General features: G+C 36.7%; 1 protein-coding gene across 2 annotated transcripts; it reads right to left on the bottom strand.

Annotated features, from left to right (window-relative positions):
• Positions 1-3,250: 3,250 nt before the first annotated feature.
• On the bottom strand, positions 3,251-20,985 carry LOC140168475 (uncharacterized). 2 transcript variants are annotated; one of them, XM_072191873.1, is made up of 10 exons: positions 20,877-20,985; positions 16,707-16,958; positions 13,251-13,340; positions 11,790-12,062; positions 10,482-10,607; positions 8,819-9,082; positions 7,374-7,554; positions 6,024-6,058; positions 4,127-4,208; positions 3,251-3,987 (listed from the first exon to the last, which is right to left on the bottom strand). In XM_072191873.1, exons 1-10 carry the CDS (start codon positions 20,935-20,937, stop codon positions 3,612-3,614), a joined length of 1,740 nt encoding a protein of 579 aa, XP_072047974.1. In that variant the 5' UTR covers positions 20,938-20,985; the 3' UTR covers positions 3,251-3,611. The 2 variants fall into 2 exon arrangements, with proteins under 2 accessions (XP_072047974.1, XP_072047975.1); XM_072191874.1 differs by lacking the exon at positions 4,127-4,208 and having other exon boundaries at positions 3,809-3,987.
• Between the last annotated feature and the right edge of the window lie 1,120 nt (positions 20,986-22,105).

Raw genomic sequence — 22,105 nt, 5'->3', positions numbered from 1 at the left:
CGTACACATACATACACTATTTCTATAGCGCTTTTTCGCAGTTCAAAGCGCTTCACAGTACAAAGAAAAAACAAATGAAATTACAATAATTCAAAAAGGTGGGTTTAAGATGCCTTTTAAAGAACTGCAGTGACGGGGCCTCTGTGATGGAAGTGGGCAGTGAATTCCAGTGGCGAGGACCGTACACTGATAACCCACGGTCACCTGCAGATCTGTTGGTCTTGGGAATAACAAGTCTTGTAACGTCCTTGGAGGAGCGAAGATTACGTTTGCTGGAATGGGTGTTATACATAGAAATCAGCTTAGACAAGTAGGTAGGGGCACTGTTATTAATACACTGATACAAGAGAACATGAATTTTGAAGTTAACTCGCTGCTTGACTGGGAGCCAGTGAAAACGGGTGAGATAAGGTGATATATGATCGCGCCTACGAATACCGAAAATCAAGCGAGCAGCTTTGTTTTGAATGCGTTGAATTTTCGTGAGTTGGGCTTCGGTGATACCAGCAAGCAGCGAGTTACCATAATCGAGGCGGGAGCTCACAAGGGCTCGATCAACATGATGACAGTTTTCTTCATTGAGGTACCGCCTAATACGAGAAATATTTCGGAGTTGATAATTAAGAGTACGGCATAACCCATAGTACATAGTACTGTCAAAAATAATACCAAGATTACGAACCTTATTAATAGATTTAACAGTAGTTGTATTTACTTGAAGACTAAGAGCATTAATAGATTTAAGGTTATGAGGTGAATCTTCAACAAAGAACTCTGTTTTCTCCATCCAGCACTGAATATCAAGGATGCAGTTCTGATTTATAGCATCAATTTGATTCATGGGTTGTTTAGGGTTAAAAGCGGTGTATAACTGAGTATCATCAGCGTAAATATGGTAAGAAAGTTTGTGCTTACGAATGATCATGCCAAGAGGTAAAGTATACATTGTAAAAGACAATGGTCCCATGACAGATCCTTGTCCCAGCCCACAGTCAAGGGAGACAGCAGCAGAAAAAGTGTAATCGATGTTGACACGACTGTGTCTGTTAGACATGTATGATTGAAACCACTCTAGGGGTGGTCCAGAAACAACCATAGTACGAAGTCTGTGAATGAGGGTGGTATGATCGATGGTGTCAAAAGCTGCGGTGAGGTCTAACATGACCAGCAGCACAACGTTCCCCTCATCCAGCTCATGCTTAAAATCATTTTTTAACTTTGAGCAAAGCAGTTACTGTGCTGTGCCCTTGCCTGTAGGCTGACTGAAGGGGCTCACTGAGTTTGTTTGATGCCAAATAATCTTTATATCTAGCTGCAACAATGTCCTCAATTATTTTGGATATGAATTGGATGTTAGAAATAGGCCTATAATTTTTCAACACGTTAGGATCAAGAGCCGGTTTTTTAAGAATGGGGGGTGACAATAGCATTCTTGAGAGTAGTAGGAAAACTACCGGTGCACATAGAGACATTTACAATGTTGGTGATAATGGACACAACAAGAGACAGGCTCTGTTTCAAGAGTCATGTGGAAGCGGATCAATAGAACAGGTCTTGATAGGACGTTTGATCAAGACCTTTTCAACTTCCTCCAGAGACGTAGGTTCGAAAACATTCATCCTGTGCCCTGCTTGCTCATCACCTTCAATCTTGTAATCAATGTCATAATTGGGCATAACAACAGCATCTAAGTCCTTACGGATCTTGTCCATTTTACTCTTGAAAAAGTTGGAAAACTGTTCACTCATGATATCAGAGGAGGAGCTATACAAAGGCAATTGTTTTTTAGAATTGTTGAGCAAAGTATTAATTGTACGAAACAGATCTTTGTCATCCCCATTGGCTATTTTAGTTCTTAAAAACTCAGACAGGTCCGACTGCAGTAGTTGCAGGTAAAAGTTTGATCAGTGATAGGGGTCCTGTTGCAGCTCTCGTTCTGTTTCTCTCTCTCTTGTTTTCCAGCTGGGTTCTTCTAGTAACTTCAAAGGCAGAGAGAGCTTGCTGGATGATATGTCTCCAAACAATACGGTCAGCAGCCAGGGTAGACCAGTGTCTGGGGTCTATGTTGCAGGCTTTCAGAGATGACTTAGGGAAGTATTTGTACCTTTTAGAGGTGCCTCTACATTTCGCCGTACAGAATGTTCTTTGGCAAGCGGTGTTCTTCCATTCTTTGCACATGTCCTGCCCGTCGTAGTTATGGCACCAGTAGCATGGTCTCTGAGCTGGGGACGTGAGCTTGCTCGAGGACTTCGACGTTGGTAATGAAGTCGCTCCAGTGGATGCCAAGGATAAAAGCGTTCAAGAATTCGTAGATGATTGCTGTATGCTACCTATGACTCGGAGCCGTACTGGAGGGTGTTTAGAACCACCGCTTTGTACACACTGATTTTGGTGGCTTTCTTCAGGTGCTTGTTTTTCCACACTCGTTTGTACACTATACAAAACCTGCAAATCTTAACTAAAAAGCATCTAGCGCCTTGGGAATTAAAATTAACCCAACGAAATGCAAGATCATGTCTGACAATCCTAGACATATCAAGCTGTACTAAATGTCCATTTACTAAGTAAATAATGTTGTCTTTCAACGTAGTAGTGTGTCCTGGGCATTTAGTAGATTAAACATTACCACCTGGTCTAACGGTCTAACCATGACATCACCAGGTTTATAAAAGTAATGCGTGAATCTAGGGTAACAGCCATTTAAATGTACGCTGCGACAGCATTATTGTAACCTTTGCAACATATGAGGTGTCATAATGAGCAGCAATAAATTTTGCCTTGAATGCATATCTCATCTGCGGTACAGGATAAACCGTTTTGGTACAATGGTCATTCAATAAGGGGGGGAGGCTAGTAAACTTTATATATCTTTTTTTGTATTAATGCACGGTGTAGTGTAGGTGTGTGTCTTTAGCACTTTCTTGTTTACTATATTTCTTTGTTAAGGTGCCGCAGCTTTCGGGCTTTTTGCATGTAGCTGCATCTCCCTTGTCTTCTGTTTGTTCAGTGTTATTCTGTGTATTATTATAATGACAATAATACAGGAATTGAACAGTGACTTTTTTAACTCTTGCTCGCAATCCGCGTATGCCCGGAACCGCTAATACCGCATGATTGAAGATTGTCGAAAAATGATCCTACGACAAACTTGAAGAAGTCGAAAATAGCACACGATAAATATGTTTATAATAATAATAATAATTATTATTATTATTAGTGTATAAGCTGATAGGCCAATTATAGTTCCACAGACTTCGAATATGCTCACTGATACGGTTTTAATTTACTTAAGCTGGTACAGAAAATAGCACAAAACACATTACATGGAATACGCAATTTTATTTCTTCCACTCCCATTGGTGTGCCAGGGGCTCTAGGGATCCACGCTAATGGTTTTATTAACGTGCCGGCGGATTTTTTTTTTTTTTTGGCATGAACTGAAATAATTATATCAAAAAGTTAGACACTGAACAAATAGTTAAAATATTCAAAATCGCGCGACAACCAAAAGACCTGTGCTACCTACTCATTGTACACATGTTAAAAATGTTTAGAAAACCGATTGTAATTAATAATTATGTAATTGCATATGTTTTAGCCATTTTCGAGCATCACATTTTAAAACTAAAAACTTTCTTCAGTTGTCCAAGTTTAGGATGAGCCTCACTTCCTTTAAATGTCTTATTTTGATATCTACATTGTTTTGCCGTTTTATCAAAGTTCTTAGATTTGGTACTAGGCTTGGATTGCTTCTTCCGAGACTGGGTTTCCGTGCAGTTGTCAGAATGCATTGACTCCGAATCAGAATCTAAACCAAACGCTTCTGAGGTTTGCCCAGTCGTGTTAGGATTCTCTGGATCTTGATTTATTTGGACTCCGTCAACATCCTCCGTCACTTGAAGGCTGGAATATGTATTTATTGCATTCCTTTTGTGTTCTTTTGTGATACCGACAGTGCTGGTGTTTGGATCACTCGGATCTCTTTTTCTGAAAAAAAGTATGATAAACAATGGAAGATTGGTAGAAAATAGAAAACATGCAAAGCGAATGAAAGAAACGCATGGATTAATAAGTTCTACTTATTCTTGTCTAATATGTGTCTAATAATTATTTGTTGGTTACGTACCTTTTCCAGTGCAAAATAAATCCAACCAGCATTAACAAGAGTAATACGCTTACACAAGCAAGAGGTATCCCAACTACCATACCTGAAATGGTGAAAGGATCAAACAGTTCCGCTGTCAGCTGGCAAATAGTTATATTCGTTTGTTTGTGAAGTAGATAGGATCATGTAACTATCACTCATCAAAGAAACATATCTGCAATTTACAGTGGCGGCGGAAGCATTAAACTTTATATGGGGTCAGGGGACGAGCATATTTTGTTCCTGTTTATGGCAGTTTTTTTGCGCGCAAGAAATATCCCGACTGCGATACCTTTAATACTGATTTAAAAAAATCCAGGCGTTAAAGTTAGGCATAAAACTGTGTCTTAAAGTGTACGATTTTTTAATTTTACAGACCTGAACTTGGCCAGTGAGCTTTTTTTTCGGGTTGATTTGATTTGATTTCATTTATTGATAATCCAGGCAAGCATGTTGCTGATGACTGTTTAAAAGAAGTTTTAATATAATAATGTATTGGCCACTTTTGCCCAGTGCAAGCAATGAATTAACTGACTGAAGAATGTCAGGGGTATTAATGTACACATGATCAATGATAGACTCTTTACTTTTATCAATATCAGATCGCCGAGTGACAAAGTTCACAACTTGATGAAAGGCGAGAATACCAGTGACTTTACAAAGATCTTTGAAAACAGATGCCTGGTGCGGTCTATCACACATATTGTACCAGACCTATTCTTTTAGTTTCTATACATCAACACTTTATTCAAACCCAAATTGAATCAAATCGAACAAGTAATACTTGCATAATTAAAAAAGTCAAAAAGTGGATGTAAGGGGTTTTGCAACTGACAAAGCTCTTCAATTCTAGAGAGCGATTCTATCAATTTACCAATTAAAACCCTACCAGATATTTGAGACCAGTAGCAACACCCAGTCAGGCCATTGCCTTTCTTTAGTAATACAATGAATCCAGATAGGATCGATCCCATCGACACTAAGGTCATGACGGAAACTTCTAGCGTTTCAAACTAATATAGTTCGCTAAAGAAAGTATTGTCCCAACTCTGTGAGACTCTGTTCATCCAGCAGGAATATCTCCACTAGTGCAAAATGTTGCACCAAATTGTGTAATTTGCACCTCAAATTTGAAATATTGGTAGCTTCAGAGGGAGGATCCCCACAGCAGCCATTGAGTGGCGCTTGGCAGTTTTCTTTTATTTCATGTGGCCCTTCAACAAGTCTATTAATATTTGAGGAAGTCTGGAGTATTATCCTGACAAGTCTCAACTTACAATTTAATTTTTTAAGGTCTATAAACCGCTTTCACACTCTTTTCAGAATGACATTAATTTTACTCTTATTGCACTACGTTTCCACTCATTGATTTTTCTCCATTGGAGTGATCAGTGTGGCTCTCTTTTAGAATTAAATCCTAACTCTTTTCATGACTCTGTCTCTAATATATATCTCTCGATTTCTTCTTCCTCTGCTCTATACTTAGACCCTCCCTCGGGTCCGTGGAGAACGACTGGTAATGTAGATTACATAGCATTAAAAACCAAGCGTTCAATATAGGAGGTGTGATTAGTGTAGTGGCATCAATTTGTGTAGAAAGAGGAATTGGTTTTGGGCGCTGTGAATTGGTTTTGGGCGCTGTGTGTTTAGAATCGGGGGGTGGTGAAGGACTATGACATATTTTGATAGGCTAGTATGTTATTATGTAGGCCTATCGTTCCATTATCCAGGCCGGACCGAACCGAGATTGTGGGACAGTCTACTCTATACTCCACTCTCGCCTCGTACGCTTTCATTAGTTCTCCCTACGAATGATTCATCTTGTCCCACATCCCCCTCCCCTGTTCATCTCTACCGCCATCATGTTCATGAAACCTACCAATGTTGGCACCGTCGCCTTTACCAGCTTTTTCTGTATAAACAAATCATAAACAAGTAATATAATTTTTATTATACATATCATTATCATTTATAGGCAAATAAACGAGTTTAACAGTATCCGTCCATGAAATTACAGATGTTCTTTACATTATACAGCTAAGATACTAGAAGCTACTACACTTTGTTGGTAGCAAGTAACAAGACTGATTCCAAAAAAGGTTAAAAAGGTTATATCCCAGCAAACACACAATGTGAAAAAAAAAAGAAAACGTTTTACTGACGGGTTATATAAAGGGTATAACTCGCTTTTAAAATTTTTAAAAACAAGATTTAAAACATTAAACATAATGTTATTTAAGATTTTACAGAATATTTCGCAGAAATGTTTGCCACAAATATTTTGCAACGTTTTGACAACATCTTTTTTTATATAAAACGCTTTAAAAACGTTGAATTTGTGTATAACCCGACACTTAAATTTTATTACAACGTGTTGAATAAAACTAAAACGTATTTATAAGCTCGTGTATTTATACTTTGTGTGTTTGCCGGGCATCTTTAATTATAAATATTAAATAACGCAATACCGGTACCTAAATGTGCAGAATAGTTCTCTGCATGAAATTGTCTAATCGTTTCAAATGTTTACTGCTCACACATATTCATGTTTTATTGTCTAACGAATGTATATATGTTGTTTTACACGCTTTACTATCTGAGGGTTAATATAATGACCCAAAGCGATTGACTTTTTAATTCTTTTTAGGGTGCTTATTAATTGTGCGCAGTATACCGGGCACAAATATGTTAAGGGTTCAATGTACAAAAGTTTTAAAATGAGATCGATTATACTGACACCAAAAAGTTGCTGTTCTATAACTTATTATTAATATGGAGACATGTTCATATAACTATTTTAAATCTCTGGTACTTCTTCTAATTGACATTTTGGTAAATCCATAAATTCCATGCAGTTAGGCACCAGAAACAAATTAGTTCGATCTTTGGATCGATCGTCGATGCTGCTTCGATGCTTGTTATTAATGAACTATCAACTAATTAATCTGAATTAACGCTAGATTTATATTGGTCATTATCTGTACAGGCACATATTACTATTTATTGCAATTACCAGTAGTAAATTAATTGATCTCATAAATAATAAGGAACGACCAAGCATCGATCGAACTAATTTGTTTCTATCGCCTTAGACCCCAGATGCAGTCATTATCGTCACGCCGGTGCACACTTCGTTTAGCGAACATCGCTACTGCGAATCGCAAATCAGCGTGACATCAACGCAATGAATTATGTGATTTACCGAAAAGGTAAATTGCAATCTTACCTTTTGCAGTCTGGAATTGAGGTATCATTCCAACCATATCCATTTACAGATGTTCCTATAACACACTGGATAGCCGAGGTGTTTACGCGTTCCATGCCTTGGCGGCATTCGAATGTGCGGATGATGTCTCCAAAGTAGTACACGTCAGTTTTATTTAAAGGATCACTACATACGCCAATGGTAACTAAATTTAAGATAAATGGAATGTTTGCAGTCGTGATGTGATCGATCGTTGCCAGGTCAATTGGTTCATGCTATCTGTGTTTATAGTTCATGGCGCTGTGAGTGAAATTTGAGTTAGCATCTAGCTTTCCTACATTCGTGGAACCAATGTTTAAAATTAGAATTGATTCCATTTTTCTGTGCCCCCATATGCTTCCCACGTGGGGATAAAGATCACAATTAGGGCCAACATTTAATATGTTCTATCATGTTGTAATACGGTATACTTCAGTTGTCATATTGCACTAGGGTGCTTAGTACAGATTAAAGATTGAATAAAGTCAAATGTCAAATATTTCATGGCCAGAAGCCACATTTTCAACTGCGCTGATTCTTTGTCAACTAATCCAAATTTGTCTTAAATCATTCCTCAGGGCAAACCAAATAGGAAAACAATTTATTTGAGAAATGTTTAACCTCAGAATCGGATGAAATCGTGGGTCAAACGTTATGCTTGTACAAACATGTATTTCTATTTTGACTTTGGCTGCATGCACTCTGAAGGGGAACACGACAATACAAATGTGCACTTTATTATGAATTAAGTATTGATATTTCTTATGTTTATGAGAGGTATCTGAGACCAGTTTCGATGAAATCGGGTCATTTTATTAAATGTTATCATCTGTGTATGTTTGACATTTGACCTATTCGACCTTATAACTCATGAACTATGTATAAAGATATTACAACTGACTTTTTTCGTGTGATAAGAAGAACAATTTGAGATACATATACAACTGTACCTATTAATAATAATATTAATATTCTGATAAAATCAAGAAAATGAAAAACGTTTTTAAAATTGCATGACAGTTAATATTTATTATTGTGTGAAATCTGACTTTTTCTTCCGTATTCGCTAACTTCTTATTAAAAATTGCATGCTACACATCCAACATATGTCCAAAAATCAATATAATCACAAACTGGGGGAAAACATGAACTCTTGTGGTTTTAAGACAACTCTAGCCTGGCAATCATTTTTGTCCTTTCTTACAATCCAACAAAACAACATGTGCTTCTTGCGAAAATGTGATGGGGAACATTTGATATTGTGCCCACCCCTTTGAAAAGTGGAGAGTGGGGGTGTCCTCCTGTACCCCACCCGATTTACGCCCATATTTGAAAGGGCTTGATGATATGTGTCGTAAACTATTAACGTGATTTTGATTTGATCTCGTAATGGTATTGGTAAACCTACAAGTTATTACATATATACATACCATCATAGACAGAAAGAGTTACTTTATCACCGCAAACTGCATTGTCATCACCACTGCATTGTGTCTTACATGAAGTGTCTCCAAGTCGATGTCTAGGAACCACGCCTGCGCATAAGCAGGTGTCACCATTTTGTAGAAGCGCGTATCTGTAAACAAGTTTCCTGCAATGGCGTCGACATACGTTGATTGTCATACTCGGTAAAGTAATTGATTCAATATCCATGTGGTCCATTTCCCTGTTGTAGCATCCAACATAGCCTGGAACTAAGATAATATATGACGTCCCATGTCAAAAGAAGACACTTTGGGGCAGGTCGTAAATGGAGAAACAGCCAAAAATCTGCCCGGGGTGATTTTTTTTTCACACCCTGGGTTTGTTGCGAATTTGCGGTATTATTACTGTTTAAAATATTGTCTGATAGTTTCAGATCGGAATATATAACTTGCATCTTGTATTTTCTGAGACATTTTTCAAGGGAATTCCTATTCTCAACATTGTCAATAATATTTTTAAAGGCCGATATCTAAATTTCCAATATTTTATAATACCATAACTTACGAACTCAATATCTTTGCTTAGGATTGTTCGATTACATTCGGGAAAACGGCGTTGTGGAGCACAATATCTCTATATTTAAGATATTAAAAAACCTCAAAATTGAAAACCTGCCCAACAGTTTCTCCTTTTGACATGGCACGTCACATATTAAGGAGAATAATTCTTAAAAACACTTAAAGCAAACCGATATATTAACAAACAATAAGCATTTTGAACTTGGTAATTATTAAAGCATGATTAATTGAAAATCTTTTACACGTTTGAACATTATGGGAAAATATATATGATGGTAGTTCAAAACAGTTAAAATGAGGCTCGCTTTCTAGAAATAATATGAAGTATACATGTCGCGATCGATCAGATCGCGAACACATCAGCTATTCAAAATTCCTGCGCCGAAAATGTCCAGTGCAATGCCATCATGGTTATTTGTACTCAATTGTTGTCAGCTTTCATTGTATTACTATGACGTCATTGCACTGGACAATTTCGGAGCCCGGGAATTTTAAATATCGAGTGCTGAGAGACGGCTGTAATAATTCGTTTTTATGGTCAATATGAGTTTGTTTCAAATAAAACCACGCGATTCGTGCTTGATAATTAATTTTCTATCATAAAAGACACAATGTTGTGATTGCCGGACATGTAAACCTTTTTGTTAAACGTTGCTGGATAGTCATGTCAGATCCCAATGCTAAGCTTGATCATACTATGTTCCTCATAGTACCTTGCTATTACTGACCCCTGGGACTGACCAAGAAATGAACACATGCATAACAAAATGTTAGGCAGCACAAGAAGATATGATTACGTACAGTGTGATGTGCTTTGGCAAATTTAATTTAATTATTTTTCTTTGTTAAAAATTAAAATCTATTTCATGAGACATTTTAGGGATTCCCCTCTCAGGCATCACATTGAGAGATATAAAAATATTATTATTAATCTTAATAACAGTTGTTATCATTGATTTTTTATTTCGCATTATCAATAATAACCATGTCGTCTTCCTAAAAAATACATACATTGTTTTAGACCAATCAAACTCAATCGTTTCACTTAACAATACTTATTGTTCACCACCATTTTCAATACCATTTTTACCTGCACAAATAGCCACAGCTTCGTTGTTTCCTCCAAAGGTTCCAAAACTACAAGATGCATCTGATTCGTTTTGCACTGGCTTAGGAGTGTCAGGGTAACAGTATTGTAAGCTAGTTTCGCTTAAATCTAAAGCAAGCAATTATAATAAAAAATGTTTGACAGAAACTTCGTGTGGTAAACAAATCAACCTTTAAGAAATAGTAGGGTAAAGCCCAATGGTCATCTGAATATTTAATCGTACACAAAGGCTTAGATACAAACCTTATGACCTAAAATTCTCATATTTTGTCGAGACAATTATTATGAAGTGTCATGAGATAAGACAAAAAGTCATATTTTGATAATGATCGCCTTTGTCAGCAATAATATACTAAAAGAACCACCCAACACAGACAATGGTACACATTGACCAATGTTTACTATAAAAAAACAACAAAAAAAAACAAAAAAACAATAATTACTATGGTTATTATTGTTTGTAGTACAAATTGGTAAATAATCTGTTTTGGCTTGAAAGAACAGAGGTAGGAGTTGGTAGTAGTTCCAATGAGCTATGTGTATGCGCCGCCGCGATTTAGCGTGCATTCATTACCATATGTACACAGTCGTGGAGTGGACTTTTCGCTCATAAAAAAACGCTCAAAAATCGTCTTTCTAAATATTTCTTTGGACAAAAGTTGATGCATAGAATATATTTAGCAATCACAGATGACATACATCAGTAACACAGGTTTCTAAAGTGAGTACTTTACCAGATATACTAATGCAAACTTGCCAAAATAAAACCCTGGAGGCACCCTACAAGTACCTACAACTTGAGAACAAGTCCTCAAACGTTCGAAATTTGTAGTTACTATAGTATACAACTAGAGTTGGTAGGAGCTATTATAGTGTTTTAATACATACTTTGAACACTTTGTTTTGTTTTGGGACTTCATAACCAGTAACGTAGCCAGCACTTTTATAGAGGTTGGACAAAGGCTTGTGTGTGTGTGTTTGGGGAGGGGGGGGGGCAAGGGTACTTTCAGGCATTTTACCAAAATGATATAAAAAAAAGGCTAAAATGTACAAAAAGCCTCCCACAGGGGGAAGGCTGCCCACCTTATTTTTCACCACACATTGTTTCACAATTTGGTGATTGCACACACGGCCCGGCAAATACCTTAATTAATTAAAATAATGTGTTGCGAAGTCAAATGTCTGTAAAATATTTATCAAAATATTAGACAGGTGCTTTTATATATGCCTGCAGGTTATAATAATATTATTTGCTATGTTTTAATTAAGCGGTATTCACATTGCTAATACCTTCTTTACAGTTGTAGCCATTGATAAAAGTGTCTTTGATTCCATATCCATATCCGCCTTGTCTTGCAAACATGGTTCCTGGAAACCCTAGCTCTCTACATACCATCTGTGCGTTCGCAAAACTCCAATCAGTTGGTGTAGGTGAACCATTTGAAGAAGCATCAGTTGATCCATCATGTGCATAGCAGACGCTTGACCACGCATCATCGTATCTGACTTCCACTCTACCAGCGTTTGAAGAAACACCGCCAACTAATTGTACTTCAAACGAACCTGCAAACATGGCATATGATCAGGAAGTACCTAACAAACGCAAGACGTTTTACAACAAAAAACCTTTAAATGTTGGGTTATATATATTTGGTCCCCATGGTGCATTCAAACTTTCTAGGTACATACCACTTTTTAGAGCCATGTTTTTAGCTCCACCCACTTTCAAAACTGAAACATTACAAGTGCATTTCAGTTCTGACCAACACTTATTGGTATTTAGGTTCAGTAAATAGTACATCAATCCTCAATAAAATGGCTAATATCAGAGCAATGTTGCCAAAATTCAACCCCTCAAATTCAGTCTCTTAACATCCGCCATTTTAGGCTAATTTACTACCTTATCAGCACTGCACCATAATATAAAGCACATTTTTCTACCAAAAAGTATTTGACACCATCTCCCGATGAACCTCTATTAATATATAGCCCGTGCGGTCTATGCAGACCCCTCTCAGAGTAGTATTGGTACTTCGTGAAGCAATATTCCATACTTAACCCTAACACCCAAAAATACCCCAAAATACCACGATGAAAAATTATGCGCATGCATGAATCTCAGGGTCTACGATGACGCAATCACCCTAAATGTTATATGCTCACGGAATTGCTGGCCGGGCAGCGATAACCCGTATAGCTATAGTGGGGGTCAAAGGTTCGAATCCCGGGGGTGCCAAGTGAACAATTCTTCTTCTTCTCTCCTTTTTCGTATCTTCTTTGACTTCCGATATCAAAAAGCATGGTTCAGTGTCAGGGTTAATATCAAGTCTATACAAAAAAATTGCGTACCTGGATTTTTTTGTCGACACTTCGACTTTCATCAGCAGACTGGCAACCCAATTTAGATTATATGACCCTCTTTTGGGGTCAAGTGTCCGAAAGGTCGCTGACCTCTAATTCAGGTTGCCAGTCGGCTGATGAAAGTCGAAGTGTTGAATGAAAATTCCAAGTACGCAATTGTTTTGGTGTGATCAAAGGTTTAAACCACTAAATTATATATTTTATTCCCACGTTTTTGTACAGACTTGATATTAAGTATGTTTACTACCAACACAGATGGACTTTCATTCTAAAATAAAATATATCTTTTAAACAAATGAAAATCAATTGCATAATTTGGTTATGTTTTTAATTTATTTTTATTAATTAACAATAAGAGAAAGAGAACAACGTGGATTAATTGATACTTACTGTAACATTGAATTCCTGCTAGTTTAAAATCATCACATTCTTTTGTCATGTTCGTGACATCATATTTACAAAGGTTGAGATCTGTAGCACCTGTAATCCAGTAAAAAAGGTCGTCACAGTTTGCCTGTCTTTTGGTATATCTCTGCCCCCGCTCCCCCAATTCAATGTTGGACCAAGCCATGTTGTCAACAGGTCCGTGAGACCCTCCAACATTGAATGATGGGGAGTGGGGAAGGGTGAGATATAGGGGGGAGTCTGTACTTCACATATATTGCATGCATGTTTCCCTCGCTCCCCAATTTTAATAGGGCATGCATTTCCATTGTTTAGTGCAAGTGTGCCAACTATTAATTTCGCGGGTTGTAGCTTAAAATGAGACTGAAGAAATAGCTGTGCGTGTTGTCCTTACATTTTTGATAACATACCTTACTTATCAATATATAAATACACATAACATAATTATTGTAGATTATTTAATACAAGGGTCATTCAAAAAGTTCTACCCCATGTAACATCTCTGTCATTGTACGTGCCATGAAATTACCCATAAATATCCCAGTAAACACAAAACGTTTTTCGACATTATTCACAAAATGTTAGAAAGGTTGCCAGAAAACGTTTAAATGTCGGGTTATATAAAGGGGGGGGGTATAAAATGTATGAAACGTTTTCATAACATTCAAAAACGTTTTTGATAACTAAGTGAAAATGTTCAAAATAATGTTATTTAAGTGTCGACAAAATATATGGCAAAAATGTTTGCAACAAATATTTTACAAAAACATTTGAAAAACATTTAAAACATATATTTGCAGTGTGTTGTCATACAAAACGTTTTCATGACATCTATATAACCCGAAATTTAATGTTATTAAAACGTTTTACCAAAACGAAAACCTCACAATATAACCCGTTAACGTTTTAAAAAACGTTTTGTGTTTGCTGGGATACTCTTATATCTTTGCTTCAAAATCAAAGTAATTTTATTAAAATGTGATTTGTGGTTGTTAAAAGGTGTTGGTTAAAGCGAATACAGATTTGGTACGTCGGAAACGGTATGAAAGGAACGGTTTAATTTTGATTAAAAAGGTTGCCTACACATATGCGAAAATCATTACAGATTTATTTCTGACTAATGACCAAATTGCTTTTTTTTATATAATTTAATAAATATCTAATGTTCGCAATAGAGTTCGACTAGGTATCGTGCCAATTGCACAACAAAACCGATACATGTCCCGAATAGCCTTCATATTGACCCTTTTCCATAATGCTCTTGACTCGATCGGGTGTGCATGTGTTGGTTCAATTCGTATTATTTGGTAAGGTTTAAATCAAATATGCACAGTTTTTGTACTTAAAAGTCTATACATGGTTATTAACAAATTATTTATCTTATATCCACGTCAATATGCATCTATTGCTCAAAATAGGACGTATATCACGAATTACCCTTGGTCTAGTCGAAATCTGGCAAATTTCACTAACATCTGTTTTTCAGTTAATCCCTTCGATGTTTTCTTCTCATGTAAAACGTGTTTTATTTTGTTTTGCAGTCCTAAGACATGTCAGGAAACTCCAATAAGAACAAAATATTAATCCTGAATGAGTAATTGGACAACCGTATTTTTAGTATTTTTAGTATGTTTTCAAGAACTAAATTTTGAAAGTTTTGACTGACGGAAAAAAAGTTATCGACGGATACGTTTACAATATAATACTATCGAGTTGCAAAAAAATGACAAATTTGCTAGAACATTTGCTACACCCTTTATCTTTATTATGCATTTCCTCTTCGAGGTCGTACATTGTTCTGGGTAAAAACTGAAAGGCCCATGCATTGGTTGTTTTCATTTACACTAATACAAAATCATAATCAGTCATTAACCTCTTATCAATAAACGGGACTGCTGTGTTCTAATACTATGCTTATCTTATTGGAATTTTATCAATAGTGTATGTTTGAACCAGTGAAATTATAACCTGGAACACCATGAACACAGTAACCAAATTCAACCTTTGGCCCACCGTATAGTGCTGCAGAATGATGATTCATGGCAAAACAAATTGACACAGATGTATATAGCTCTCTTGACCCAGGGCCAAATAAATTCATTCCAAGTTGGCGGGTAGAAGTCATCAAACTTTATACAGGGAAAAAATCAAAGTTGTTCAAAAATAGTTATAAACTTCTGTGGTAACAAGGATTCAGAAAAAGTATAGGTTTGACCTCTACAGTGCTCAAATTAAAAAAAATTACTCCGATTGGTATCAAAATGGTCTGAAATTGTTCCTCTCAGCATACTATTCCATAGGATAGGTTTTACATATGTAGGACGTTTGCTTCCCAAGGTTGCACAGGCAAATAGGTCAAGACCATAAAGCTCCATAATTATTAAACATTACATAGACCTATTGACTGACCAATTTTTGGGTGTAACCTTGGGAAGCAAACTTCCTACATATGTGAAACCTTATTTTACTTTATGAATTATTATGAGGAGAGGAAGAATTTGAGACTATTTTGACAACAATCGGATCAAGTTTTCAAATTTGACCCCTGTAGAGATCAAACCTTGACTGCTGACCTTTTTGCTTATAACCTGAGAACCATACGGTACACCAGATAGGTAAAATTATACTTTTTCTGGATCCTTGTGACGAGGGGAACAAGTTAGTATGGTTTATTTTGATTTTTATGTTTTTTTTTTATTTTCCCCCTGTATAAAGTTCGATGACCTCTATGGCGGCCATATTGGGCAAAATATTTTTGGCCCTCCCCCTAGAATTGTTCACCAGACTGAATACTACATCTGAGCCAAATTTGACACTTTTCACAAATCTTTAACAATTGTTTTACCATTCTGCAGCACTAGTAGTACTATGTTCCATCAGGTGTTCTATGTAAATGCTCCGGAGCTATTTTGCCAACTACTTCAGGATCAGCTCCATACCGACCCTCGTCTTTGTCGCTCCATAAAATCTCACGACCTTGCAGTTCAATTTCGAAGATCTAACCTTGCTAGTCATGAACGGTCCTTCTATCAGTCTACAGCAAGCACACGGAATGTGGGGAGGGCGGGTTAATGTAGTGGTCTTCTTTATACTCGCTTCTCACCGCTGTGGCCGGGTTCAATTCCCCTCGGCGCCACATGTGAGTTTGGTTGCCGATCTATGCTCGTCCTCGCAGGTTTTTCTCCGGGTGCTCCGGTTTTCCTCCTGCATCTTAAATCGGACTTCTTTCCATATCCCTGTCCCGTCATATCCGGATGGCTCCCTTTCATTTTGTAGCCTCTGGGCACTATTGGGATTAGCCTGGCTTCGGCCGAATGTTATAAATAAAAATAAAGAATGTGCGGGAGTTATGAATATAGACCAGCTTCAACTGTATCGTAATGATATATAATAGGGGTTTTTGCCTTGATATGTCTTGACATAAAAAATATACCTACTTACCCTCATCACAGTCAAAATTATTTAAGTTGTGAGTATGTGAGATATATTTTCCCGTGTCAATATCATACGGCCATCCTCCTGCAAACTTTAACTGCTTGCAAGCCGTATCTGATCCTCGCTTGCCCCACGTTTTGTGGTCTCCATAATAGCAGATGTGTGGCCTTTCACCGCGGTAAATAAGTGATATTAATCCTGCCGTCAAATATGTGTTACTGACATCTACAGCTAGCGAAATGTTACTAATATCACTGCCTGTAATAAATCAACAAAGCAATTAAATGTCAGAAGTAACTCAATTGAAGCTACGTGGGGACCATTTGGACACTATTATTGTCAAGGAGTTTATATAGGAAGGAGAGGAAATATATTATGTAACGCTTATTGTTCCTTTGTGCCAATTGGAGTTCCCAACACGCTATTCATCGAGAGGTACCTTTTGTTCGAGACAAAGGGCTTCCGCCATTAAATCGGTAACTGACCTGACCAGCGTATTAACGCTATAATAGGCAGGCTACTGTCAATAAGTGATGAAACGAAAGTCACGTAAAAGCGCCTAGATACGAACGAGAGGTACCTTTTGTACTAGTCCATCCCAAGGGTGTGCGTGAGTTGTCGCATGCACACAAAACAGAGGTTCACCTACAATGCAAACCTATTGCAGCGCCCAAATTGGTTTGGGCGCTCATTTGATTATACTCAGTGAACAAGCTTTGCTCTACCATTTCGCTACGGACAGTTCAGCAGCATAGGCAAAGTGTGCGCTCTGTGTGGCGGATATAAGAATTTTACACAAGTAAGTTGTCTACATTGTTTGCCAATAGGTCTACATATAAGGATTTGAAGTAATTATGATATCACTCCTACTGTAGTATTTTTAAGGACATTAGCCGCGGTCCACATCGTGTTTTATTATGTATAGGCCTACCATAGTATTTTACATGAGCATCGCGTATATAGGAGTCTACCCTGGACCTCAAATGTGATATATTTGCTGATAACTCGAGAAGCATATCAGATATAGCCATACTATTTCCGAATCAATCAATAAAGCAAAGCAAATCTTACTTGTAGGCCTATGATACTATATTAAATATAATTGCGGACCAACCGATACAGCTCGATACGCCCAATGTATGAATAAAAGCACCTAACAATAAAGTCGCCCAATTGAACAGTTGTAGGTGTCGATCGCACGACTTCATTAATATTGATTGGCAACATTTTCCAATATGTCAGCTCTCAAATCGGACACAATAGAACAATATACTCGTCAGTGCGTTGATTATTGTGTACACATTTTAGAAGCAAAAACAGCACCTTTTCATATTCATAACACCCGGCAATGACGTCATGGTTATTTGCGGTCTTTTGTCGTCAGTCAGGCTTCATTGAATTATTGGGACGTCATTGCTCTGGGAAATTTCGGCGCGGAAATTTTGAATATCGCGTGTTGAGAGATGGTTGTTTTTATTCGTTTTTATGGTTAATATGAGTTTGTTTTATATAAAACCATGTGATTCGTGCTTGATAATTACTTTTCTAACATAAAAGACATAATGTTGTGATTGTTGGACATTTCCTTTATCAATGTCATCACAAGACATTACTGTTCTGTAGACTTTTTAATACTGTTCTGACTTGGACAATGCCAAAAAAATGACTTAATATTCAAATGTGGAAAATTAGTGTAGACTTGGGCACAGATTATTGCTTCACCTTTGCAGATGATCTGCTTCGATAATGCATCCTGGATCATATTATCGGGCTAAGATCGCACAAAAGCGCAACGCCCCGCTGAGTGTACACCAATGTAGACAAGCTTCGCGTGACATTACGGCTGACTGAACAAGAGAACTAGCGCCGTGCTTACATTGATTAGCACGCGCACGTTACAACTATATGTGACCGAACAGCACGAATGAGCCATTTTTGATAGTCAAACACTAATCAATAACCATTTTGTTGAAGGAGCAAAGTTCAAAAAAACCATTACCACACTTCTGGATATCGTTTGAAGTCAAATAATATACCATTTTCAAGCTGATGATGTATATTTTCTAAACTCGAAATAAAACAAAATTGACCGGGGAGGAATTTACGGCTCATTTATCGTGTACAGTCACATATAGCGTAGTACAGTACTTTCATTGATTAGAAAATGTGCGACGTTGATTTAGTTTCTTCCTTGATGTTTAGATCGCCCTTCATATATAATTCTCAACAATTTCAACAAATAAGGTATAAAATAAGAGCTAAAGAGTACTGTACATTGTATTGGCTGCGTGTTTTAATTTTCACGTAATTGTCTTTGTTGTATAATGGGTGAACATATCTGGTACCATAATTAATTCTTTGGCTTATACTGTAGGCTATTGTAAGAGCAAACAATAACCTGTCTGGTGGATCCATAAAGCTTACAAATTAATATCGCATCTGCAAATGAAAGATACATAACACTGCTCGAAATGTTTTCAGTTGATAATATTATGATCAAGTTAAATCAGCATCAGGTGAGCCGAGGTAGAGGCACCGTTGTTTGATGGCATGTAAAACTGAGTCATTTTAAAGAAAAGTTGAACAATGGTGGCGCTATTTATCTAACATCTTGTCTGCATCTTTGCAAGAGGTAGACCATTGTAAAATTGTATTAGAACATCGGCAAACAGACTAACAAATGACAGTGGAATTCATATCATGAAATGTAATGTAGAACTCATATTATTTGGATAATTTAAATTTAAAATATATGCAAACAGTTCCCTCAATGTGCACAGAAATGCACAGTTTATAGAATTAAAATTGCCACAAAAACATGCAGAAAAGATGAATAATTTGATATAGAAACGAACATTTATGTTAAAAATTGCTACAAAAAATATGTGTATATACAGTTTATTAGTGTGGTAGCATTATAATAATGTTTTGTTAGGAATATTAATAAATGATCACATCAAACAACCGTGGGGGTTCTTTAAACTTGCCTGCTTTACATTGTCAACGTTATATTGGTGGATTGTATTCACAGGCAGTAAAACTTAAGCAACCATTTTTCTGTACATGATGTACTAACACTTACTGATATATTGTTCTGCTATTTTTTTAAAAATCTTTGCAACATCTTTTTTCTAAAATCACTGTTACATTTCCTTTATTTATGTACCCAACTGCCATTACCATTCATTCACATTACAGCTACCAGCATTCCGTAAAGACTATTTACTAATTTAATATACACCAGATGGCCTTATTTTCTGCAACACTTGACAATCGTCCACATTTGCAGCTTTATCTCCACATTAAACATCTCCACAAAAGAAATAAGACTAAAATTTGCCATAATGATATTGAAACATAAAATAAAACCATTGTGCATGTAGTCTCTGATACCCTTGAAAATATTGATCAGTAATTCTAAAGTAGTGGTATAGATTACTAAAATATAATGTACCAAGTCAAACTACTTAAATCATGTGAAACTTGCTCACGTGGTTCATATAGGCCCCATGTTACATGGGAACACACGGTAAATCAAAACCCCCACAAACCCACACACCCACCCACCCACCACAATTTTTTTCTATTTTTCGTAATTGTTGTAACCCGGCTGATTTTACATGTGAAATGATCTGGGAGTAAGGCCCCATGTCACATGGGAAAACACGGTAAATCGCCCAAAGCCGACAATTTGGTAGAAATTACTGGAACTTGCGGGAAATTATGCTAAATTGTGACGGATCACTATGAATCGCGTTCAATTTTGAAGAATCACAGCTAATTGAGGTACATTTGGTCAAACGGCTAAAGTCGCCAAAAATCACCATGAAATCTCCTAAGAAAGCTTAAAATCGGTAAAATGACAGGAAATCACAGTAAATTCCTGAAAATAATGCTAAATTGTGCTAAATTTTAATCAACTACAGCAAACTGAGGTAAATCTTACAAAATTGTTTCAAATCTTGACCAATCGGCTAAAATCATCGAAAATTGCCAACAAATTTGCTAAGAAAGCTTAAAATCACACAAATTGACCATTATAGCAAAAGTAATGTACGATTTACCGCGTTTTCCCATGTGACATGTGGCCTTCTAATTATATACATATTTACAGCGAGTGCTTAGGTCACCAATGTTATATGCAACTTTATAACATGATTAAGTTGGTATACTTACCGAATGTATTTTCAACACTTAACGCCAGTATGCTTAACGTCAGTATTGACGTGGCTGCCATATTTTGTCAATTTTTCGTAATTACTTCCGCATAGGGGGTTTAGCACGCTGGACTATGAAATACTTTTGAGCTTCATATCATGTTTTCGATTCTAGTCCCTGTTTGGGTTAATTCCATTATGTCGTGTTCTTTCTTTATTGCTTTCTCGCTTTCTTGTTTTGTTGCTTTGTTGCTTGCTTTCTTTCTGTATATTTTCAAAAGCATTAATGAATGTGTTAACTTTACCGTCTGCATTTTCCAATGCGCAGTGAAAAGGTTTAAAATATAAACCACGTGTGATAGCAATTCTATTAATATAACCACGCATATTTACTAAGTGTTGCCATTGTCAATACCACTGCAAACCCGCCAACTATATCCCACATTGTTAATGACTTCATGTTTATATTGATTTTTCTTTCAATTTTACAACAGAAGACCTGGTTCAACAGCGATCTTGACATTACTAAAGGCAAGGCACTGTTTGTGTTTTCCGCAAAACAAACGCAATATGTAAAAATTTGGTGTCTCGGAAGTTTTTAGCAGCATGCAGATACAGCTGGAAACACTGTAGTCTGAAATACTTTCAAGGTCATCACAATTTACGGGGAATTTCCCGAGCAATAATAGTATGAATAATACTAAAGCTGTGTTCACACATGCATTTATTACAGGTACTATTTTATCTATGCTTATTTCCGATCGAATTAAATATTTTCCGCCAATCCCTTTAGCGCGTCCACATTAGTCGGCAATAGCGCTATGTCCGACGTGTTTATGTCCGATAAGCCAATTACCGGTCATAAATAACTCCTTTCTACAGGGGTACCATCAGGAAATTTAACGCGATTTCAAAGTTTTTTCACTGACACTTCACTTCCAATAAACGCCCCTCTTTAGGGAAAATTACAGACAATTTTAATTTGACAAAGTATAGTCCCATGTTACAGTAGACTTATATATATATACACTATATCGCATTTACAACATATAGGCCCTACATTGTGGCTATCAATAAAATTGCGACCTCCCCTATTTCAACAGCAAATATTTTATGACCCCCCTATCCCCACCCCAACCCCACCATTCACTTAATAGATTTAAACCCTTGTATAGGCTATACGTATTTACATAACATTGGACATATTATTTAAGTGTACTATTCTTCGAGGACGTCAATCCGGTTTTT

Source organism: Amphiura filiformis, chromosome 13 (assembly GCF_039555335.1).
Source record: "Amphiura filiformis chromosome 13, Afil_fr2py, whole genome shotgun sequence".
In the NCBI taxonomy this organism is placed as follows: Eukaryota; Metazoa; Echinodermata; class Ophiuroidea; order Amphilepidida; family Amphiuridae; genus Amphiura; species Amphiura filiformis.
The sequence above is the reverse complement of the archived record's forward strand: the minus strand, read 5'-3'. Positions and strand labels throughout refer to the sequence as shown.